At 37.2% G+C, this 25721-nt stretch overlaps 1 protein-coding gene across 1 annotated transcript in view; it reads right to left on the bottom strand.

The window, feature by feature from the left end:
* Positions 1-25721, bottom strand: part of otog (otogelin) — a 46064-nt gene that overhangs the window by 12087 nt on the left and 8256 nt on the right. Inside the window, exons 7-35 of the mRNA XM_051114530.1 lie at positions 24941-25062; positions 24587-24795; positions 23078-23208; positions 22867-22973; positions 22580-22689; positions 21586-21711; positions 21375-21483; positions 21217-21263; positions 20341-20486; positions 19257-19389; positions 18209-18386; positions 17966-18090; positions 17666-17878; positions 17271-17436; positions 14596-14670; positions 14073-14116; positions 13785-13950; positions 4977-5084; positions 4586-4724; positions 4356-4490; positions 3411-3554; positions 3147-3266; positions 2828-2944; positions 2583-2739; positions 2307-2333; positions 1174-1341; positions 731-1009; positions 513-630; positions 321-400 (exon numbers count right to left, since the gene is read on the bottom strand). Of these exons, the coding sequence (XP_050970487.1) occupies positions 321-400; positions 513-630; positions 731-1009; positions 1174-1341; positions 2307-2333; positions 2583-2739; positions 2828-2944; positions 3147-3266; positions 3411-3554; positions 4356-4490; positions 4586-4724; positions 4977-5084; positions 13785-13950; positions 14073-14116; positions 14596-14670; positions 17271-17436; positions 17666-17878; positions 17966-18090; positions 18209-18386; positions 19257-19389; positions 20341-20486; positions 21217-21263; positions 21375-21483; positions 21586-21711; positions 22580-22689; positions 22867-22973; positions 23078-23208; positions 24587-24795; positions 24941-25062 (3799 nt within the window). The remainder of the gene's footprint in view (positions 1-320; positions 401-512; positions 631-730; positions 1010-1173; positions 1342-2306; positions 2334-2582; positions 2740-2827; positions 2945-3146; positions 3267-3410; positions 3555-4355; positions 4491-4585; positions 4725-4976; positions 5085-13784; positions 13951-14072; positions 14117-14595; positions 14671-17270; positions 17437-17665; positions 17879-17965; positions 18091-18208; positions 18387-19256; positions 19390-20340; positions 20487-21216; positions 21264-21374; positions 21484-21585; positions 21712-22579; positions 22690-22866; positions 22974-23077; positions 23209-24586; positions 24796-24940; positions 25063-25721) is intronic.

Raw genomic sequence — 25721 nt, 5'->3', positions numbered from 1 at the left:
CTGCCTTAGTCAAACCATATGACAATGATTGTAGAAGTGAATCCCAACCTATCATTTACCTCATTAAAGGGGTCATGAACTGGTCAAAATTCCCTTGATCTTTTGAAATATAAAAGGCCATTGTACTATAAAGCATCTTGTAAGTTTCAGAAGTTTGTAAACTCAGATGTGATGTAAAAATTTTGACGACATTATAAGTGGACCTCAGAGAACAGTACAAAATAAAAAAAGGCAGCTCATGACCTCTTTAACATAAAAATTGTCAGTGATTTTATTTTACACCAGCATTAGTAATAGAAATAGCACAAATAATAGCTTACAGTCCTCCATAAAGACACATCTGTGAGTGACCTCATCTAGAACCATGTGACTTGGACACTGAGGCAGGCATCCCTCAACCCTACAGAAAGAAGCAGTTTAGCTATATCACTTAGCCATACACTTACACAGTTTAGACATTTGCAGAAAATGAATATGTGCATGCTTGCATGCATGAATGTGTGTGCTCTTACTTCAGGATACTGGCACAGCTCAGACCTGATGGGTCACTGCATGTTCTGAAGCACGGACTCACACATGATTCATACCGCCACTGGCATCGAGGACCCATTGGATAGTGTGGTATGGCACCTGTAGTAAAATTAATGATTTGGAAAAATGGGGTAAGTCAGCTGTAATATTTCTGTGTGATTATGAGCAAGTTTGTGGATGTATGTAGCCACATGCTGACCTGTCAGTTTGAATAGTGTAGCTCGGCGGTACCGATCTGAGTGACTGTATTTCACAAGTTGGAGTCTGGACAGCATGAAATTCAGAAAAAACCCTGGCTTTGCCAGGGACTCAAGCGAATCAAAGCCTGAGATCCAGGTGTCTCTATGAAGGACAAATGTAGCTGCATCCCAGAATCCCTCAGTTTCTTCCCACTTCTGCAGTCCCAGCTGGCCACTGCGCTCTGCTTTTAAGAAGTAGTTGGGTCTGTCTGCTGCCTCAAATGACACCAGAGATGTGTCTGCAGCATACAACATACCAATTAAGAAAAGCAACACATACAGTACATACATAGATTAATGCAGGTTTTTGATTCAAAATATTTAGATTTGGTCTGAAATGTGCATGTTTTACTACATATTTGTTCATTAAAGTCAATTGAGCATGTGCTTTTGTCAGACTGACCATGTGGTCTGGCTTTGCTGATGCCAGGCGTCATCATAAACATTGTAAGGATCTCATCAGTACTGGTTATTTCTCTTTTTGGGAACACCAGTCCACTTGTCTTATTGGCTGCCAACATTGTTCCTCTCTCTCTGTAGGTCAACAGCTTCAGTGGTCCTTTCCCTAAAGCTATGCAGAAGTGCATTTTCACACAAACACAACTGTCAAATTATATACAGATGAGGTCAAAAGTTTACATACACCTTGCAGAATCTGCAAATTGTTAGTTATTTTACCAAAATAAGAGGGATCATACAAAATGCATGTTATTTTTTTTGTTTAGTACTGACCTAAAATATATATTTCACATAAAAGATATTTACATATGGTCCACAAGAGAAAATAATAGTTGAATTTATAAAAATGACCCGTTCAAAAGTTTACATATGCTTAATTCTTAATACTGTGTTGTTACCTGAATGATCCACAGCTGTTTTTTTTTTTAGTGATAGTTGTTCATGAGTCCTGAACAGTTAAACTGACTGCTGTTCTTCTGAAAAATCCTTCTGGTCCCACAAATTATTTGTTTTTTAGCTTTCTTGTGTTTTTGAACCCTTTCCAACAATGACTGTATGATTTTGAGATTCATCATTTCACACTAAGGACAACTAAGGGACTCATATGCAACTATTACAGAAGGTTCAAGCTCTCACTGATGCTCCAGAAGGAAAAACGATGCATTACGAGCTGGGGGGTGAAAACTTTTGAACAGAATGAAGATGGGTACATTTTTCTTATTTTGCCTACATATCATATTTTTTCCTAATAGTACTGCCTTTCAGAAGCTACAGAAGATACCTACATGTTTCCCAGAAGACAAAATAAGTTAAATTTACCCTGATCTTCAAATTCAAATTCATTAACAACTATCACTAAACAAACAACAAACAGCTGTGGATCATTCAGGTGACAACACGGTATTAAGAATCAAGCATATGTTCAACTCTTTATATATCAACTTTTGAACAGGGTCATTTTTATAAATTCAACTATTATTTTCTTTTGTGTGTATGTAAACTTCTGACCTCAACTGTACAGTATATACACATATATACATATGCACAAATATTATCATTAAAAAACTACAGATGTACCTTTGTTGTAGTATTCACAGTCATAAGCTGTAAGACGAAAAAGATAGCATTACTTACACAGTACCATAAAAACCAACCATGTGATGAAAAACTTGAAAAAAAATGAATGAGAATATGAGAATGAGAAAATGAAAAAAATATAGATAGCTCAGTTCCTTCTTCCTCCAGACTATCTTTGTCTTTTAAAAGAATGTATATTCACCATTGTATATTCAGTTATTGGTTATATTACAATGATTGATTCTAGGAATATGACTGGGCTGAGATGTCACTCACGGCAGACAGAAGGGGAGCGCCAATCAATGGTGACGCCCTTTTGGCAGCAGCGGTGAGCATAAGCTGCAACACTCGTGCAGAAACACTCACAGTCTCCTCCACGGTTGCAGCCACAGGTGTCCACCAGGCAGTTCATATAGAACCATGTGACATCTACCTACAGAGCATCAAACACCTTTAAACACAGAAACCCTCTCTCACTCACATGTACATTTTGCGTCTGCTGGTATCTGTGATTGGCTTACCACAGGGTGGCAGACTTGGAACACTTCACTAAGCAAAATCCCACACTGTCTTTTTGCAAAGGGCTCTCGAAGAGGATTCAGATTGCAGGGGTGCCTTATATCAGGACTGTTCACACACTGATGGGACATTCACACACAACAGACATGTTTAGTCATCTAACAAAGAGAATGGAATAATTACTTTTTTTATGTCTTTTGTGGTAATATTTCACAATGTTACTATTTTTACATGCAGCCTTGGTACGCATAACCTTAAAAAAATCCTAATTATTTTAAACTTTTGACTGGTAGTGTATGTGTGTTTATCTGTTTGTCATGCCTCTGCTGCTGTCCAACTGTTGCCAAACTCCTGTGGTGTTGACGAGTCAATGTTCTCTGGTGTTCTCATCTCATTCGCTGTCTTCTGATCGAAGTTCCCACAAAGGCCAGTAAGCTTGCCCTAAAAATAGCATAAACACACAAATACACACTTGTAAGGTAATCATAATTAATTTGCAAATGACTGATTCGCACTTGAACTACAAGTTTACACTTACTGCAGAGTCAGGAATCAGTTTCACCTTCTTTGTATGTGTTTTTTTACCTGCCAGCTTGGTCCAGCTTGTATATGTACAGTGGTTTTTCTGTCCCACAGCACTGTGAGGTCTTCCCCAAGCAGATGCACAATGGTATAGTATCCTGCTTGCCAGATATACACCTTCTGCCTGTCGATCACACTGGATGGGTTCTGCATGTTAAACATATCAGCAGATTATTATCAACCATTGTTAAAAGATTAGTTTACTTCCAGAATAAAAATGTCCTGATAATTTACTTACTCCCATGTCATTCAAGACGTTCATGTCTTTCTTTCTTCGGTGGAAAAGAAATTAAGGTTTTTGAGGTAAACATTCCAGGATTTTTCTCCATATAGTGGACTTCAACAACAGTCAATGGGTTGAAGGTCCAAACTGCAGTATTAATGCAGCTTCAAATGGCTCTACATGATCCCAGCTGAGGTTTAAGGGTCTTATCTAGTGAAACGATCAGTCATTTTCCAAAAACAATACAGATTTATATTTTTTTCAACCACAAATGCTCATCTTGCACTAGCTCAACTTCATTATGTAGTCACATAATGAATATGGAGAAAAAATCCTGGAATGTTTTCCTCAAAAACCTTAATTTCTTTTCGACTGAAGAAAGAAAGACATGAACATCTTGGATGACAAGGGGGTGAGTAAACTATTAGGAAATTTCTATTTCACACCAAACCAATGTTTCAAGAAACATAACACTACAGACGTGCACCATATTAGCCCTATGACGCATAATGACCAACAGTGACGCATTAAAATATATTCCACCAGTACATTCAAGCACATTCAATCCTACCCAGGGGTGCACAGGAATAAGCTAAATATGGTTGGGGCACATTATATTTATTAGGTGACAACTGTAGGCATTGCTTTTCAGGCATAATTAAAATATTTTATTGTGTAATTATAGTTTTATAAGATTTTGTACAGAGAGAGAAAAGCTTACTTACAGGTTTGCCAGAGTCATCATCAAACACAATGAAGGAGCGTCCCAAGGAGATGAGGAGAGACTTCCTGCAGATCACGCCACTCTCAAAGCAGTCAACATTCTCTGCTGTGACAGTCAACATTGCATCTAACGAGCTCTAACATAGGCAGGAGTATATATTAGTAGTCAATAACAATACATTACATAGAATATGAGTTCTGGGAATATCTGGATCTGTTGCTAAAAGCTCACCTTGACCAAGTACACCTTGCAAGCACCAATATAATCAAACAGGAAGCCATCAAATGTTCGGTAGTGTCGATCTCCATAAGCCGTGCACATTGACGGACATGGGCGGAACTCACACTGAAATGTGCCATGCTGACATACGCTGAAAAATGATAACATTCAGACCTAAGACACAGTTTTATTGCACATTTCCTCTCTTCCCAAAATTTGAAAATTGCATATTTTTCCTCATATTTATATAACCTAAAACAATAAAGCACCAAAATCATGTGACCACATAATCTATGATATAACATTTCTTGTAGTATATAAAAATGTAGAATGGCAAAATGACTGATGTAAAAACACAAAGAAATGACTGAAATGCACAGAATGTGGGTTAACATAAACTCACCACTGATGGCAGGGGGACGATACTCTGTCTCCTGGATAATATTCTTTCCCTTTCCACAAACACGGACATGCATGTGGCTCGAAACATTCATCACCATGTTTGAGGAGCCTGAAATACACACGTGCACTGTGTATCATGTTTGTAAACATACTGAAACAGCACACGGGATGCATGTGTGAGTTTGTTTATGCATGTAAGTATGCCATGCAAGTATAATGCAAGAGCTCTTAAGATTCTGCCTGAGACAAGAATATTTGGATGGGTGGAGAGATGAAAGAAAAATCTGACTGGTGACATGAGAAAAGCAGCCTATTCTCATTCTCACAGATCCAAAGAGCTCCTCTCTCTCTCTGATAAAGATCTTGTAATATTGCAGTGAATCATTTCCATTGGCCTGAGGGTCTCAGAGAGTTCCCAGCACACTGTCCGTTAGAACTGAGTAAACTTACACCCCAGATAGACAGGCGTTAACAGCTCTCTTTATCCCACAGCCAGAATGCTGGATCACTTACTGCCATCAAAGAATGCGTGATCACCTGCTCCTGTTCTGCATGCATTAATTAAGAGACAAAGAAATGGATCCATAACTAAACAATCACGCACTCCATTGCTCAGCAATTATCGTCATGCACCAGTGATGCTGTTCTCTCCGGACAAAGCAGACTTGAGAAAATAAAACCATGACCCAAACAAAAACCCTGAGGGATGAAATTACAAATATACTGAAAAGGAGGTTTTGTGTGGATAATTATAATAATTGTTTTCAAATGACTAATTTTTTAAAAAGCCACTGCGAGATGAGTGCTGAAATGCCTTGTGTTGGACTGAGTACAACTGATGAGTTAGAATTTCATGAATACGAGTGGCTGTCATTAACACGCATTGATTCTCAACTTCCCTTTATACTAGAATGAAAATTGGATACAAAAGGAGCCAAAGTCATTAGGTTGTTCATGTACTGAGTATTCTGAATGCAAACAGACATTTTGCCACATTAATGATCAGTTCGTCAAATATGAATGACGAATTTCAGGACAGACAATTTTCACAGTTTGCCAGTTCAGTGCACACACAGCCTAGGTTGCTTGTTCTGTACAATTCCTGCAAATTATTGTTTGTGTTTGAGGTTGTGGTGCTGCTGACGTAAACGTCCATCTCCTTTATTGTCTGTATATTCTTGTTCAAATAAGTAATATTAAATAAGTACGGCTCAGCAAAAAATTGCAAGTCATCCTCTCTTATCTCAATTTGTGTTCTGAAGATGAACAAAGGTCTTATGGGTTTGGAACGACATGAGGGTGAATAATTTATGACAGAATTTTCATTTTTCAGTGAACTAACCCTTTAGGTGTGGCACATGCATATGTGCATTGTTTCACATGTGTGAACATCCTTACACAAACCTAGACCTCTCAAGCAACACATAAACTAGTGCATGCTGATACTTATTATCATTCCTCCAAGCAAACCACTGTCAAACTGATTTATTGAATACCATTAAACAAATGTTGTTCAACTTGTATGTTTTTGCTGGGTATATCAAATAAGTTCATTCCTCTAAATTATACCATTTCACTGTCAACAGCTTATTAAAAAGTACATTGATTAAAATCACAAAATCTTTCTATGAACTGAAAACAAAAACTCAAAAAAAGGTAAAGCAGATAATTCAGTTCAACAAGTTCCAAGTCAAAACTGGAAGTGCACTGATAAAAATGAAAGCACAATCTCTGGGTGAAACTGCAGTGAGTATCATTACCATCTTCAGCGAGTAAAACACTCTGTATAGCTATGTAAAGAGTCAACTGTGGCATCATTTTCACTACGGAAGTCAGAGTCAGATGCATTACACCTATGAAGAAAGAGAGGTCATCTGCATTGATCCCTGACCTTAGACCTTAACCCTTAACCCTAAACCTGACCCTAACCCTAAGAGAGAAAACAATTGTTCAGAAAACATCTGTATTCACATAAGCTAAAGGTCTGCTGCAGAGCACAGCAAGAGCACAAAAGCATAAAGATGCCTTTCTCTTGTAGTTTCCTTTCTTTTCTTTTCGTCTTGACAAATGAAAATGTGCTGATTTTGAAGTATGGACTAGAGGAATGTCTTTAAGCAGCTTATCAGTTATTTGATCCAGCTGTGCACCTGTTTACTGCGTAAATAAGCGTCGCTGCCATTAACCACTTTGCTTCGGGATGGAGGAGGGGGTAATTACTCCCTCTCATTAGTGCAGGAATTCCCCTGCTCACAAAAACACTCCTATACCTGCTGCTCCCATGAGGGATGGGGTATCAGCATCACCCTTTAGTTTATTGGACAGAAATGAACAGGGTGAGGAGTCAGCCCATGCTGAAACATCTTTAACAAACTTTGACAAAAGTTGCAGAAAAAAATCGTTTGGTCGGCTGTCAACCATCTTCGGGTCGTCGGCAAGTGTCTGTTGGGCTAGTTTGTTTGGTGTGTTCCACACATCGGCTTTTGTTGGGCTCACGTCGGCAGCAGTTTGTCCGATTTGTGTCAGGGACGTCAGGGAGAGTGAGAACTTTTGTTGCCGCTAGTTCTTTGAAGTTGGCTTGGAGTGTCCCAGCCTTAAAAGCATAGTTAGCCAACTATGGTGGTTTTATCGGTACCAATATTTGGTACCAAGTTAAACGATTTAGCATTTCTCAAAACCATTGTTCCAACAGACATTCGCATTGTTCCAACTTGTGTGGCTGGAACTACAGCTCTCAATCTATGGTTAGAAGTGTAGTCTATTTTTAGTGTACTTCTAAATTTATACATTTCAGTCTATATATTTTAGCGATTTTACAATCAGTGCCATTTTTGAAGAATGTGTGTGTGCCAGCTGTGTTTGATACGTGAGCTAGATCTTACAAGCAGGTTGAATTCCTTAGTGCACCTGTTCATGCCCAGAAAATGAATCTACTAATTATTAAATATAGGATTTTTTTCTTCATCACATCTTTCAAGGTATACTTCTACTTTGTAGTCTTGTACTAAAGTTCTCACATTAGTTGTGTTCATACCTTTTTTTTCACTTTAGCTATTATGATTTGCATAAATGCGTAAGGAACCCCAGAGTATGACGGAAGAGGGAATCAGTGGTTCAGCACTTTTGGCTCAGGACCATTTTACTACAATATTACGACTAGCCACTCGATTTCATAGTACAATGATTAATCAGAGAGTTACGTTGTTGCACACTCCAAAATGTTTGTCACATTCACATCACTTCGTCAAATCATAAAAGCTAAAGTGAAAAGAAAAGGTATGAACACAACTAATGTGAGAACTTTAGTACAAGACTACAAAGTAGAAGTATACCCTGAAGTATACCCTGTGATGAAGAAAAAAATCCTATATTCAATAATTAGTAGATTCATTTTCTGGGCACGAACAGGTGCACTAAGGAATTCAACCTGCTTGTAAGATCTAGCTCACGTATCAAACACTGCTAGCACACACACACACATTATATTGTTGGTAGTGAGACCTTGCGCTCTAAATGAGACAGGCTGTGACTGTGTATGTATGTGACTGTGTAAAAGAGTATGGCTGCTGGAAAGTCCCCGTAAAAGGTCTAGAGCGTCAGAAGACTCATGACAATGTTCCAGAGGGCAAACAATCAAATACTTTACATTCTGCTTTTAACAGTCACTCTAGGTGCTTTCAGATGTACGTATTACAGAAGATTTCCTTTAGCATCTCTTTTTGGTATTAGACAATCTTTACTAAATAGGTAAAATCATGGTTTACAGAAGTAACTTGGGACACAGAGCAATAACTATGTATTATTGTTTTAAACCCACTTGCACACACCATGGGTTTGTACAGGAACTTACACCAAATTTTGACCAAAAACAAAAATCTGAGCATGAGGTGACTAATCCAATCCAGCCCTCCATCTACACTGCAAAAAAATTAGTTTCTATTTGTCTTGTTTTTCAGTAAAAATATCAAAGCATTAAATCAAGATACATTTATTTGAGATCCTAAATTACATAAAGTCTTGTTTTCTGGGGAGAAAAAATTAAGTGAGGTTACACTTAAGCATGACGGCAATTTAGTGCCACATTAAAAAAATTAAAAAATCTAAAATTACAAGATTAAAGTTGTAATATTTTGAGAATAAAGTTGAAATATTTCGAGAATAAAGTCTAAAAGTTTAGTAAATAACATTGAAATTACACAAATAAAGTCAAATGTTTCGAGAATAAAGTGGACATTACGAGAAAAAAAATCAAAGTCAAAGTAGCAATTAAAATTCTAAAATTTTGAGAGTATAGCCTGCACATGCAAATGTCCCAGATTGGGAGCACCGGGAGAATTTGCCAGGCCACCGGAATTTATTTGATTATATGTGGGATTATTAGCAGAAATAATCAAATCTGTTACTCGCAGGGATAGCATGCTTGGAAATAATATTTCACATCTTTGATTGCATTCATTAGGCCTGTTTGTAGTGTGCCTGCCAGCCACCCAATAATAGCAATAAGCTTTGTGCTTTTGGTACTTTTTAATATAAAAAAGTCTCAGCTTTCAAAATCTGTCAGTTTTATAGCAAAATACAAACAATGTGAAAAACAAAGCAATAATGTGTTTTTGACGCTCTTTAATTTGGCGGAACAGATCGCTGCATTCATGTGAATCAGTTGTCTTTTTGATTACAATGAGACAATCGTTTCATTAAATTATACTGTTTTCTTTGTTAAAACTCCACCACCTACTCCACAAAAACGTCTGTGCCATCCACAGTTTAATTCCTCACATGTATTTAATTAAAAACAACAATAAAACATTGTAAAGGTTGAAGTGGACTCTGAAGTGGACTCTAACTCATTAACATAAATTCTGTCAGTTTTATCATGAAATACACATTATAAATGTGTTTTTCTCTGTATTCAAGTTTCTAACATGATATAAACGTGAAGGAACATCAGAAGGAATAAAAAAACAGTATATCCTGTTTAGTGAAACGAATGTCTCATTGTAATCGGAAAGATGACTGAGCCTGTGCTCCCAATCCGGGCCATTTGCATGTGCAATAGGCTTGAATATACTCTCTAAATATTATAACTTTAATCTTGTAATTGCACAAATTATTTCTCAGAATTTTGACTTCATTCTCTAAATATTTTGACTTTATTCTTGAAACATTTCAACTTTTTTTCTCATATTTTCTCGAAATATTACAACTTTAATCTCGTAATCTTTGTTTTTTTTTTTAACACGGCACTAAAACGTTGTTGTACTTTAGAGTAGAATTAAAACAAAGTTAATTCAAAGAGAAAAGTGATTTTTTTTGTTTGTTTGTTTTAAGTATAAACTCAATTAATTTTGATATTTTTCCTTTTTTGTAATTTTGCTTCTCAAATAAATGTATCTTGATTTAAGATTGTTTGTACTGGACCTTTAAGACATTTGTACTGAATAACAAGACAAAAAAAAAACATTGTGGACTTTCCTTTTGTTCATTTCCTATATTCAACATCCTGCTACTACAATACCACTCAACTGTAATGATGTTAGACCACACATATGGTACATTTAATCATTTCCAGACTTATCAATAATCGCATCACTACTTCACATTATGGCATAAGGGGCCTTTGTGCCATATTTACACCAGTCCAGATGCCACACTATCAAGTTGCAGGAACTTATTAAACACTCATGACAGAATCTTAGCCATGATATTTCTTTCCCATGATGCTCTTGTGTAATGGTTTTCTGTTTAAAGGTCAATAAGTCAGAAAAAGGTGAATCACACACACACAGAGCCATCTAAAATATCACATCCCCTCTGTGTGCAGCAGCGGAGACTCTAGTTGCTCTCCAGATACATCCGTGACCTCACAGCCCTTTTACTACGTGACTGATGAATGTTCATGAGAGTTTTTCCCTTTGTAGTGAGAGTATTAGATTGCCTTTGAAATTCAGCGTTGGCAATGTCTGAGCATTCACAAACCAAGTGTAATACACATCCCAACCTTAGAAACAAGTCTAAAAATAATTTTTAAATAAAAAAGCATTCAGAACACACTCCTATATGCAAAACAAAACCAAATGTGTCGTGAACAAAATGTAAGCTGCTTTATATCTCACAGATCAAAAATGTTTTACAAAAACAGAACATGGCTTATTCCCAGACTCTCCCTTGCTGGTGTTGGTAAAAGGATAAGTGAGACGAGGTCTTATCATGCTGTTATGGCTGAGGATGGCTTTAGGAAGTTAAGCTTGTGATATGGCACTTAACCTCAGTTTGCTTGTGTAGACACTGGCATTAAATGTATCAGATGACAAAAATCCATCTATAGAGCAAGAGTCGTGCTCTCTGAGGCCCCTTTAGTGGGAACGTGACGCGAGGGGGAGAGAAGAGGGGGAAGTGGAGTTGAGCGACAAAGAACTCTTTTCACCTGCCGTAGACAGCAGCAAAGGTTCCCACTGAGTCAGCGGAGACCCTTTAACTGATCTGTATCGACATCATCACCTGCTCCGGCAGACACCATCCGAGTGAGACCTCAACATGTAGAGCAGAATGTCATCTGTCCACGCAACGCGCCTGGGAGTTGTGTGTTTGCGCAAATCTGCGCTACTTTGCTTGGAATGTCAATGGTCTGTATCTGCCCGTGAAAGAGTTTTTAATAATGTGGAAAAAATATTTGAATGGAATTTGATTAGGAACATTATGTGACACAGATAAGCGTATGCATGTGTAATGGAAATAAGTAGTTCCTGACGCTACTCAGGCGATTCCACCCACTAAGCTTAGGCATGGATCACTGCCCCGTCACACACGTAAATACACATAAAGCCATTCACCTAGTAAATCCTCTACTTCACACACAAACACGGAAACATCTAACCTTTTAAAAATATAAAAATAAAACTACCAATACAGATGAAGAATAAACACACTCAGGAAGTTTTCAAGAGATTTCAATGCCTGTAAAAGTCTAGAATGCATTTGGGAAACTCAGTAAAGCTAAAATTCTGCCAAAAACATCCAGCTGAAGCAGAGAATTAAACAGCAGAGTAGTAAATGACACAATAAAGTAGGGTAAAGTAGAGTAGTAAAGTAAAGTAGTAAATGGCACAATAGCAACTTCACTTACAAAAAAATACCATGATGGTCCCATGTATTTTGGACATGCTTCCATAATATCATGGTCAATTGTAAGTGCCTCCACAATAAATGACATCAAAAACACATATAGCAAATATTTGCTTAATTAACACTTCTTCTTTAATGAACATATCTCTATAAATACACTACCAGTCACAACGTTTTTGATGTTTTTTAAAGAATTCTCTTCTGCTCACCAAGCCTGCATTTATTTGATGCAAAAGCAGCAATATTGTGAATATCTTTACTATTTAAAATAACTGCTTTCTATTTGAATATATTTTAAAATGTAATTTATTCCTGTGATCAAAGCTACATTTACATCATCAGGATGATTACTCCAGTCTTTAGTGTCACATAATCCTTTAAAAACTATTTTAATATGCTGATTTGCTCAAGAAACATTAATATTATTATTATTATTATTATTATTCATAATTTAGTTTAGCAAGAATGCTCTGAATTGATCAAAAGTGATCATAAAGACATTTATAATGTTACAAACACTTCTATTTTGGACAAATGCAGTTGTTCTGAACTTTCTATTCATAAGATACCTGAAAAATTCTACTCTGCTGTTTTCAACATAATAATAGTTTTTTGAGCAGCAAACCAGCATATTACAATGATTTCTGAAGGATCATGTGACTGGAGTAATGATGCTAAAATTCAGCTTTGAAATCACAGGAATAAATTACATTTTAAAATATATTTAAGTAGAAAAGTTACTTTAAATAGTAAAAATATTTCAAAAATGTACACATTTTTACTCAATTTTTAAACATTTTGCTGTGCTTTGGATCAAATAAATGCAGGCTTGGTGATCAGAAGAGACTTCTTTAAAAAAAAAAAAAAAAGTAAAATCTTTTTATTAAAAATCATTAAAAAACTTTTGACTGGTAGTGTATGTGTGTAGGATTCAATGTACACAACGCAAGTCCCACCAAACCAAGGAATTCATTGCAGATATAATACTTTTATCTTTTATTTTAATGAAGAAAAATCAAAGCTAATGGAGGCTCTAAACGTGTAATTTTGGGTCCCTTTTGATTGTTTATTGGACATGTTTGTCTTTAATCTATGCATTTTTGCCCTGTCTGAAAGCCCATTTTCTCTATTTGATGATTGAGCTCTCAGATGGCAAACCAGTAATTTGAACAATAAAAACAGTAATATTGGGAAATTTTATTAAAATGTAAATGCTGTCCGTTTAAATTCAATTTACTTTACGTTGACTTTTCAGCAGCCATTACTCCAGTCTTCAGTGTCACATGATCCTTCAGAAATCATTTTAATATGCTAACAGAAACATGTTCTAGAAACATTTCTTATTTGTTATTGTCGAAAACAGTCTTGTTGCTCAATTTCTTTTTTTTTTTTTGTGGAAAAAGTGATACTTTTTACAAGATTCTTTGATGAATAGAAGGTTCTAAGATAAAAATCTTTTGTAACATAAAAGTTTTACTGAAAAAATCTTACTGACCTCAAACTTTTAAACTTACAGTGTTTGAAAGAAGTCTTTTGTAACACATTCACTTTGGTGTTAATAATTGTGTATCCTGCCTACTGCCAGCTGTAAATATTGCACAGCTCCAACTGCCTCTGGTATATGATTATGGTGCACCACAGTATATTTTTGTAAGTGATAACGCATACTAAGAATGAAGACTCCACTCACCCTGCAGGACAGACGCAGCCAGGCACACATGGCTCATGAACGGAGCAGGTGAGGTTGAGCAAATACGACTCACAGGTCTGTTCACAGGCTAAACCTTTATTGGCAGAGTGGCCGTCTACTCGATTCCCACAGTCCTCATAAAACTGCCCTGGTGGGCACAGGGTATCTGACAGAAGAGACAGAGAGAACACACACTGAGCTCCAGCACTGCAGATATGAAAACTCAAACTAACTTTTTAGAGTTTTACACAGATAAACAGCATCAGGATGCTGAAATACAATACTCACCAATAATTGAGCTCTGGGAAACAAGTTTTCCACCTTGGCAAATTCTGTTGAGGTAAAAAGAAACTGATGTGAGACAGTGAGTCTGATGTACTGGGATGCTATGAGATATATATCCACCTTATTTCCTGTAAGAGTGAGCACAGCCATTTGTAAATTTTGTGGGTACTGCTTCTGGTCTCATCTGCATCCAGGTATTTAGCTGTACAAAAGTTAGTTTTGCTGCTTGATATTGCAAACTGGTGTGTCTTACCATATAATTTCAATGTATTATCTTAATTATGAACACACTGGTTTGTAGTGCAAACAGTTTTAACGTTTACTGCACGTTGTTATTCTTCTCGTTATCTCCGTATAGTAGCTAATGGTCTGGAAGTCTTGCCTATAGGCTTACTTACACTTTGAAATATAAGGTGGATATAGATAAAACATTATTTCCATATAAAACACTAGTATTGGGAATGTGATATAATGGAGAGTTTGACAGTGTGGTGATGTTTAATATAAGTAAATAAGACAGTCTTACTGTACACCTGCTGATGTCATGATCACATCTCCAGGAGAATAGTCAGCACCAAGAAAACTACATGGACATTCACTCCTGTACAAAATATTTGACTTAGAATCAATATATTATGTCATATGCAAGGAAAAATATTAAACAGAAGTTCTAGACAAGTTAGATTAACTAACGCAATGTCTAAACCTAACACTGTAAGCCACAATGCTGTATAACACAGCACAACCAATCACAAGACATTTAATGTTTAATGTACAGCTTTAAGGAGTGAGGAAGATAGCCATGATTCAGCTCACATGACCTATGAGACAATAAAATCTATCTGAGCTGTTTAAGAGAGTTGAACTAGTACAGTAGTTGGGTTAGAGGTGAGAGACTACAGGCCACAGTGCAGCGGTTGAGTCTGTAGTAGAGTACGAGGCCAAAGTCCTCCTCTATCACGTCCCTGACTTTCTCTCAGCCTCTGCCAGCGTGAGTGCTGTAACTCTAGCACACGCTGAGTATGTGGCAGTGGGACACGGGACATTTAAGGGAAGTGAACTCATGTGAGGGTGAGGAGGCTAAAAGCGTTATACAACACCTGAGGTTGTCAGGTCCATAACATTTTACAGCCTGCTTGAACGAGGACTGCAAATAACTTCACTCTCACACATACTAAATAACTCGATCTAGGTCTAAGTCAAAGGGCTAGTGTTAGAAAACTAGGAGGGTGTTGATTATGTATATTCATATTTCACAAGATAATTTCAGAATCCTTGACTTTGATAAAGGTAAACAAGCAGGCTGTCCATGGATTACCTCTACTGTGTGAATATAAATGATTTGATATTATGTACATAATAGGGGCATTTCCTCTGAGGTGGCAAGGGAAGGCTATTGAATAAGAAAAAAAAATCATAGTACAAAAAATAAAACAATGCAAATATTACAAAATATGACAAAGCATACAAATCACTTGTTTTTATAAAGTAAATCTGTTCAACAGCGACACCAGCAGATAAAGTTACAGCGGGAATCCGTGTCTCTCTCACCTCCCCTGAGCCCATTGAGTTTTAACAGACCCCATAAAGCGTGTGGTGGGTTTGGTGGGGGGTAATTGAGAATGAATGGGGGAAAGTCATGTGAGAGGAAGCAATGCCCTCATCGCGATATGAATGGTTATGACTGGTTATGTTCGGCTGTGACTGGTTCATGCGATAAACCCTGCCTCTTGTGTTTGTGCGCTTTCCAGTTTGCCAATCAGTCTGAATGAACAATACAATGGAGTTAATGGGAAGACTAATTAAAAAAGTAAGTAAACAACTCACACCTTTATATGTCACCACTTTGTCAAGTCAAAATTAAACGTACAATGGTCTGAAAACATCTATTTTTTCTTGCTGAAATTGAAGGTTATTAAACGTTGTTTATTAAATTTATTTATATGTTTAAACGTTATTTATATGTTTATTATGAAAAAGAACAGCTGAACATCAGTTTATAAATAAAATATAGAATAGTTTAAATAAAATTTATTCTTTTTAATTGTTACTGCCTTGAGTTTGACTTTAAAATAAATGTAAAATGCTTAAAAACACTAAACTGATGAGATTTATACTTGGTTTTAATAAATAATAGCCTATTAATTACATTGTTAATGTTAAAATACAATATAGATTTTTGTTATCTGGTAGTGTAAGTAGTGTTTAGTTAATCAAGAAAATGTGATCGGGACATGAATTTACATTTAAAGCGAGACACTGCAGGTGAATAGGGTAAAACAATTAACTATTAGTTATCACCTTACTTACCCAGTTGATTGACTTCATTAATGTATTACAAGTTTATTAGATTTAAATGTTTTTACAGAGGGAATTTGGAGTATCTCATTTTTATCTCATTTTTGTCACATAATTCAAAAAAATACGTACAACAGACAGAAAACTATATTTTTACAATTTTGGGGGGTTTAAAATGTTGTATATAATCAAGCAAATTATATATGACCAAATCCCTCTGTAAAAGCCTTCATGATATAGGCAGGAATAAAAATGTAAAGTTTGGTGTGTGTAAGTGCTACTGAAGTGGAGATTTACGGCCCAGTGTGGGAGAAAAAAACAAATTTTGAGAAAACGGCCTTTAAAAATATGTATTGTAATTGAAATCTTTTGACACAAATAGATAAAGTGCTATAAAAGAAACACTTAACACTGTTTTTTTGAATGTTTTCTTTCCACTAGTCTGAAAAAAAAAAACTTTATGAAAAACCCAAAAGCTTAAAATCTCAAACTTGACAGGTACAGGCACCATTCATTCTCCCCTTAATTAAAAAAAAAAATTTCAGAACACCACTGCATGCCACTGGTATATAACAGAAGTAAACAGAAAAAATTGGGAGAAAAAAATTTAAGTTAAAGTGTTGGAGGGAAGCTGTTTATATATTATTGTGTTGTGATTGACAGAATTGGATAAACATGCTCCTCCACTTTCATTTGGAACTCCATTCAGTTCTAAATATGCAGCAAATATAACGGATAAACACTGTTTTAACAGTTATGAGATTCTGTCATTATTTAATCACCCTCATGTTGTTTTTTCCACACCCAAAGAATAATTCTGAAGCAGCTCATAGTGACTGCCAAGCTCCAAAAAATCACTATAAAGCACCATAAAGCAGTACATGACTATATTTTAAATTTTACCGTGGCACGCAGGTGTGTGTATGCATGTTGAAGTATGTTCCTTCCGGACACACACAACCCTCCTCGCAGTCATCTCCACATGGCTGAGGGAGAGACAGAAACAGGCAGCGACGCTGACATGATGACACGCAGATTCCATACTCCATAGTAGAGGGACACGTGATGGCTGCAAAAACATACAGATAGATTCTGCCATCACAGGAATAAATTACACTTTAAAATACATTACAATAGAAAACAGTTATTTTATATTTTATTACTATTTCACAATATTAGTTTTACTGTATTTTGATCAAATAAACAGAAACCTGGTGAGCATATGACACTTCTTGCAAAAAGTTACTGACCCCAAACTTTTGAATGGTAGTGAATACATGTGAAAATATTAGACTGACCACATTCAGGCAGGTGTGAGCGGAACTCAATGATGACACCGTGTCTCCTGCATGTGCGGGCGTAGTGAGCAAGGATGGAGCAAAGGCACGGCGCTCCACATTTGCAGACGTCTGCACGACACTGTAGCTGGAAACCCACCGGACTCACATACTCATGACAGGCAGAAAACACTTCTTGCGTCAGCACGTCACACTTCTCCACCGCATAAGTGGCTAAAATCACACAAACAAAATGTCAAGCTGTATAGATCCCCTCAAAATCTAAAGTTTGGTTTATGTATAACAAGGTGAATGTGTCACCTGCTTGCTGGTGTGTGTCACAAGGGTCAAGCTGGGGTAAGCTGGGCCGCGGCACACATGCTGAAGACACACGCCATGCATTTCCAAACAAGTGTGGTGTGCTTTCAATCATGCCAGAGGGTGCACTAGAGAAACACATCAACCAAATTCACTCACAAATTGAAGGTTGGAGAATAAATTGTATATGAGCAAAAACTGATAACAAGGAGAAAGAAAGAAAGCAGGAAGTAGAGTAAAACCCACAGGAAGTCATCCTGAATGTTGCCGTTGAAGGTCCCACAGAGCCCCACAGTATCATCTCTCCAATGCTCCTCCAGCTGCAGGTAAAGCCTGAACTCCCTCCAGTTATATTGCAGCCGCAGACCCTGTGATGACTTTACTTGAACAAACATGGACGACAGCTCTTGGATCTGGAACACATCTGAGAAGACATCACTATATTAAACACAAGAAGGACTATGAATAACAGACACACATTTTAAACTTTTTTTTCTGCTAAACATGAAAGAAGATATTTTGAAAAAAGTTGGTAATAAAACAAGAAAGAAAGAAAGGAGTGATGACTAAATTTTTGTGAGAACTATCCACTTTGATGTGGACCAACCCTACTGAGACCCAGCTGAAGAGGTGGTCTCGTTCCATTTCCAAACAAACTCTGGTACGGTTAAATGGATGAACCAATGAATGGATGACCTTAGCACATGTGTGGTTTTGTTTACTATTTCTGGTTCACTTGCAAAAGGAGCAGTGTGAATGCGAACTGCACCAAAAAACAAAACAAAAAGAACATTGTATTTGGTCCGGACCCAAGCAAGTGAACTAGTGGGCTTTCCTGGTGTGAATACACCATTAATTTGTCTTCCCAAGGTGAACAAAGGTCTTACATGTTTGGAACGACATGAGGGTGAGTAATTAATGACAATTTTTTTTTTTTTGACAAAACTATCCCTTTAAGTACTAAAACATACCATTTAGGTACTAATATGCAGTCTTTAGGGATAAATAAAGTACAAAAGTGTACTTTTTAAAAAGGTATCACCCCAGTGACAGCTTTTTTTTTCTGAGAGTGTACCATGGTAAAGAAGTGGCATCACATGGTAATATTTTAAAATATACCTGAAATTCTGAAATTACTGAAATTCATGTATCTTGGTGTTTACATGTACTCCAAGATGCTTTGAACAATTTTAATGTCTGAAAACCCACGGTAGTGCTTTTTGGTACATTTTTGCACTTGTTCTAGCATATTTCCGTGCCAAAATCTCTTTACAGATTATCTGTAGTACATTACCATCTGAATACGGCAGTGAGATCCGGAACTGGCTGGCCAAAAGAACCTCTCCACTATGGCTCATTGTGATCTCAGTACGTGGATCTTCATCAACCACCAGGTTGATTGACTGAATACAAGCACCATCCAGATTCTGCAGACATAACAAAGCAAAACAAAATCAGAGAGTCAGAACGTCCCATACCAGCACACATAATATCAGCAGCTATAGAACTACTGCATCGAGCACAATGAATGAATGTCTGCACAGGGACACAAACCTATCGGTTCATCTGTTTCAATTTTGACTAATTCAGTAATCATGTCGTTTAGGAATTAAGCATTTATGCTTGTGAATGAGCTACTGAGAGCTGTTCACAGGAGATAAACCACTTGGACTCTGAATCACTCCATTCAAGGAAATGATGGACGCTACCAACAGGTGCCTATGTGAGGATCTTTCACCAGTCGCTTTACTGAAATACATCTCTCGCTCTCTCTTCTCTCTCTCTCTATCAGCAACTACAAAGTCTCTTGCTCTGTCATTCAGAGGCTCAGATAAGCAGAATAGCTTGTTCAGAGTCCAGACAGAGACACTATACACCAGACTGCTCTCCGTGTGTTGAGTTTTAGCATCAGCAGTTCTTGGCTTCAGGAAAGGAAGGCTTTGAGGGAAAGAATCTCTTCATGTGTTATCTGTCAAAGCTAAGCAGGGTCTAATCATAGTACAAGCGCATCTCAGACTTTGTTTCATCTCAACCCCAAAAATGAAACTTTAGCCAAAAGAAAGGCTTTGCAACTATTTGTGCCTAATCTAGCAGCAAATTTAACTAAAAGACTAACAAATCCAGCTATTCTAACTGCTAAAATGCCAATAGCTTGACTAATCACACAAATCTAGAAGCTGTAATCTTAAGTCTGTCTACTGAAACTGTGTTCCAGCCACCAGATTACTCTTTAGATCACTACACTAGAGCAATTCTGGAACGTGATGAATAAAGCTTTGGCATGCTACATCTGGCATGCCTTAAGTCTTTTCTCTGTTGTGTGCTAATGCTTGAGGTTTGGGTTGGTGCGGATAGCATGAAAGTGCACAGGGACTTACAGCTCCACAGGGTGCATTCTGAATGGTCACTGTGAACTTGCCCGAGTTTCTGCTCTTGGCTAAAACGTACTGGCACGTAGCAGGAAATGTGTAAACGCGGCCATCAAATGACTGGAAGAACATATCTCCTGTCACAGAACACTCCCCTGTAAAAGAAGTTAAATAAAAAAGAGTGATGACAAAGTGGAATTTCTTCAGAAACCATTCTAATATGCTGATTTGCTGCTCAAGAAACATTTCTTACAATTATCAGTGTTAAAAATGGATGTGTTGCTTAATATTTTTGTGAAAATGTAATGCAATTTAATGCATCCTTCCTAAATAAAAGTATTAATTGTCTTTAAAAAAATCTTACAGACCCTAAACCTTTTAATGATAGAGCCTTTCTATTAACATATTGTTCAGTTTATTTGAGTAAATACAGTAAGCCTGTATTATTTGATCCAAAGTACAGTACAACTGTTTTAAATATTGATAATTGATAATAATAATAATAAATGTTTCTTGAAAAGCAAATCAGCATATTAGAATGATTTCTGAAGGATCATGTGACACTGAAGACTGGAGTAATGATGCTGAAAATTTTGCTCTGATTACAGGAATAAATTACATTTTGAAATATATTCAAATAGAAAGCAGTTATTTTAAATTAATATTTATATTTATATAATATTTCATACTTTTGCTGTATTCTGGATCAAATAAATGCGAAACGAAATGAAAGATAATAAAACTGCAATAAGATACAATTAGCATCAGTGAAGTAAGAAAATGTGGTTCAGAAAGAGGATAATTAATAAAATGTGAAAACAATTAAAATAGACATCATGAGGATCGAGTAAATATGAAAAATAGTAAATAAAAACAGATAAACACCTGGGCAGCTGTGCTCAGTGCAGTTCCATATGCCACCAACACATGTGCTGAAACAAAGAACAAAAGTGAATGCATACGTTCAGTACTACACAAACACAAGCTTCAATGCTTCTTCATTCAACTAAGTATGTAGTGCATAAGAATATATAGTGTCTGACCAGTTGTTGCAGTCTTCCTGTATGATGTGTCCGGAGGGGTACAGCATGCCATGGTGCTCACAGGGACAGTCTGATGCCTTAACACACACCCCATTCTCATAGATCAAATCTAGAGACAGAAAAATGATTTTTATTATCTTTAAACATTGACAAATGAACACACATATAAAGCTTGTTAATGTGATTAGTTCATTTAGTTTTGTGTTACTACCATCAGGGCAGTAGCAGCCATCCAAACACTGCAGCTTGCTGTCTATACACATATGTTCGATCTTGCAGTGCATGGGACAGCAGTTAATACACTCTCTGAAAAGAAGCTCGCCGGGGCAATCAACACCTACAAGAATAACACATACCCTCACAATATGCATCTCACAGCACAAAAATATTTTAACACTAAAATGGCAAAAGCACTTAAATATATGACAATGATAGACTATATAAAAAAATAAAAATTTATAACAATAAAATGTTCAAAATTTATAATAATAAAAAATGTTATTTGAGCACCAATTCAGTGAAAACTCCGCTTTGCCATCACAGGTATGAATTAAAATTTAAAAATATATATTAATATATTATTAATTTTAAAAAATCATAAAATTATAAACATATTCCTGTAAAAAACTTAACTTTAAAAAAATCTTCCTGACCACAAATTTTTGAACTCTAGTTTAGAATAAACAGTTCTCACACCAGAATAATCAATCTGATCTTAATTGTTCCTAAGATCAAATTTAGATTGCAGTTGTCAAACAATGCAGCAATTTGCACATAAATATATTATTAGCCTGTGTGGTCACTGGTGTGTGTATATTGCCTGTTTTACTGTACATCTCAGTACTCATTCAGAAAGAAATTATTATTTTATTTATTTAATTATTATTTACGGTACATTTAACTAGTCATCGACTGATTATCGGTGCCGATATTAAGCATTTCTATGGTTTCCGTTCATTTTCAAAACCCGATTTGCCGAAAAAATTATTTTAATAAAGTTTTTGTCAGAGCCCTTGTTATTCTTAATTTTGACATTAATTTTCATTTTTACACCAGACATATATATCGATTATCGGTCTACTTGATCTGTAACAATCTTATCAGCATCGGCCCTGATAAACACATATCGGTCACCCTTACATTTAGCACCTATACAAAATATACTCAAATATCTCAAACATTTGTGCATTTGCAGTGTAACCTACTGCAAACAGGAAAGTGTGCTCTCCAAGTATGCAGTGGATGTCCAGCATGGGCACATGCTCTGGCATACTCTGTGAAAACCTGACACACAACATCACCATTGGGACCAGACCTGCAACAGGTGAAAAAATTATACATATACAAGAGTTATATAGTGCAATAACATCAACACCATAAGTATATTTAGGATAACATTTTGGAAAGTAATGTCAGTAGCTTTGCAATGTAGGTTTATTGCTTTCCAGTATATGTGGTAATGTCAGTAGTTCAGTGTTATGTCAGTACTTACTGGCAGAGGTCATTGGAGCAACTGGCCATGTATGAATATGGACTGACAAACTCATGGCAAGACTGGAACGGTTCCTTCAGCAGGGCAGCACAAACTTCCTCCACTTTCTGCAGTGAAGAACCAGAGTTCTTATTCACCAGGTGTATAGTGGGTGTAGATGTCAATATGAGTCTTAGGTTGTATACAGTATGTGTGTTTTTGTGTGCAGTACCAATAAGACACGAGGATCCTGCGTGGCACATGGTGAGGGGTAAAGAGAGGGAACCACAGGACATCTGCCCAGCTGTGGATCCTCCTCTGCCCAGCTGTTTCCAAACATAGCCAAATCCTGTGTGAAAACACCTGTAGAAAACAGCAATAAATGCATTTAAGTGATACATTTTAATTGCTATATATATACACTGACCAAATTTATAAACGCAACACTTTTGTTTTTGCCCCCATTTTTCATAAGCTGAACTCAAAGATCTAAGACTTTTTCTATGCACACAAAAGGCCTATTTCTCTCAAGCGTGCAACTGGCATGCTGACTGCAGGAATGTCCACCAGAGCTGTTGCCCGTGAATTGAATGCTCATTTCTCTACCATAAGCCAACTCCAAAGGCGTTTCAGAGAATTTGGCAGTACATCCAACCGGCCTTACAACCGCAGACCACATGTAACCACACCAGCCCAGGACCTCCACATCCAGTATCTTCACCTCCAAGACCGTCTGAGACCAGCCACCCGGACAGCTGCTGCAACAATCGGTTTGCATAACCAAAGAATTTCTGCACAAACTGTCAGAAACATCTCAGGGAAGCTCATCTGCATGCTCGTCATCCTCATCGGGGTCTCGTCCTGACTGCAGTTCATCGTCGTAACCGACCTGAGTGGGCAAATGCTCACATTCGATGGCGTCTGGCACTTTGGAGAGGTGTTCTCTTCACAGATGAATCCCGGTTTTCACTGTACAGGGCAGATGGCAGACAGTGTGTATGGCGTCGTGGAAGCTGAAAACATCACAGTTCTTGCATGGCCAGCATACTGACTGGACATGCCATCCATTGAGCATGTTTGGGATGCTCTGGATCGGCGTATACAACAGCATTTTCCAGTTCCTGCCAATATCCAGCAACTTCGCACAGCCATTGAAGAGGAGTCGACCAACATTCCACAGGACACAATCAACAACCTGATCAACTCTATGCGAAGGAGATGTGTTGCACTGCGTGAGGCAAATGGTGGTCACACCAGATACTGACTGGTTTTCAGACCCCCCCAATACAGTAAAACTGCACATTTTAGAGTGGCCTTTTATTGTGGCCAGCCTAAGGCACACCTGTACTTAATTATGTTGTCTAATCAGCTTCTTGATATGCCACACCTGTGAGGGGGATGGATTATCTCAGCAAAGGAGAAGTGTTCACTAACACAGATTTAGACAGATTTGTGAACAATATTTGAGAGAAATAGAAAAAGTCTTAGATCTTTGAGTTCAGCTCATGAAAAATGGAGGCAAAAACAAAAGTGTTGTGTTTATAATGTTGGTCAGTGTATAGATATAATACTGTATATCACAGGTATAGACTAAGCTGATGTGAAAGAGTAAAGAAACAATTTGTTAATAAACAAAATTAACTGTACAATTACTGTCATTACATATTTCTTACAGTTCAAATAATTTACTTATATTTTATTTTTGTATGCCGCAATCTGTAACAAATTGAGTAAAACTTGCCATAGCTAGTCTTCAGGTCATCCTGAGTGTCAGCGTTGAAATTGCCACATAGTCCACAGGTGTGTCCTACAAACTCAGGACTCATCTTGATGTACACAGAGCCAGTAAGCCCTTGCCAGGCCAGCGTGAAACCTTGTGGCTGTGAGACTAAGATGTAGTCAGATATCCGCTCCAGCTCAACATCGTGGATGTGATGGGGCAACTGCACACTACACAGAGAGGATGTTAAGTTAGAACTACACACACAAATAAATCATTGAACAGATGCTTCAAAAGAATGACTGAGATACAGGTCATGCAGGTCAGGTTAAGGTTAAGTGACAGAGAGTGTGGTTGAATGTGAATGTTCATTACCTTTGACCCTTGAAAGTAACACTGAAGTTCTGTAACCTAATCTCCCCCTCCCACGGCAGGAAAAGGCTGATTGAACGTTTGCAGGAGTATGAGAAAGAACTGCATTCTGGGTCATTATGCACCTGCAGATCAATAATTAGTAATGATGCATGATGAATCTTTTTTGCCATATTTAAAAAGTGGAAAAAGGTTACAGTTAAACCTAAATTTGAAGTTAAAATAATTCCAATGCTAAATCAGAGCGGAACTAAACCACATTATCACTAAAATAAAGTGTCTGCAAATACAGCGTGCAGCTCTTAAGGCGCTTCCTCTCCACCATCAAAGAGTGGAGTCTTCTTATCCAGAGCAGCCGGGCCAATCCTGCTTAAGTTCTGCATTTCTGTCGGCCGTCCTTTCAATTCATTGATAAATGATATTGGCACTTAAGCTAATGGCCTAAAGAAACTCCTGGCTGAGTTAGCTCACCTCCTCTGGATTCCCATCAGTGAGTCTGGGAGAACAAAGCCAATTCTGTTTTGGCCCTGGCCGTAATTACTGTATTAAACTGTAATGGGAATAAATGACCATAATAATGAGATCACTTTCTCTATGAATGCCAATAAATATTTTCCTCAGGCAAGAGCTGTGGAGTACACATCTCTGATGCAAAGCAGAAAACAGCAGCCTGCTTACACGAACCACATCTAAAGCTAATACACTCTCAAAAAAAAAAAGGTAGAAAAGCAGTCACTGGGTCGGTAGCTTTTCAAAAGATAGGCCTTTTGTTGAAACTGGTGCT

The sequence above is a fragment of the Labeo rohita genome, chromosome 7, assembly GCF_022985175.1.
Source record: "Labeo rohita strain BAU-BD-2019 chromosome 7, IGBB_LRoh.1.0, whole genome shotgun sequence".
NCBI classification, from domain to species: Eukaryota; Metazoa; Chordata; class Actinopteri; order Cypriniformes; family Cyprinidae; genus Labeo; species Labeo rohita.
Note: the sequence above shows the minus strand (reverse complement) of the source record. Positions and strands in the feature narration are given on the sequence as shown.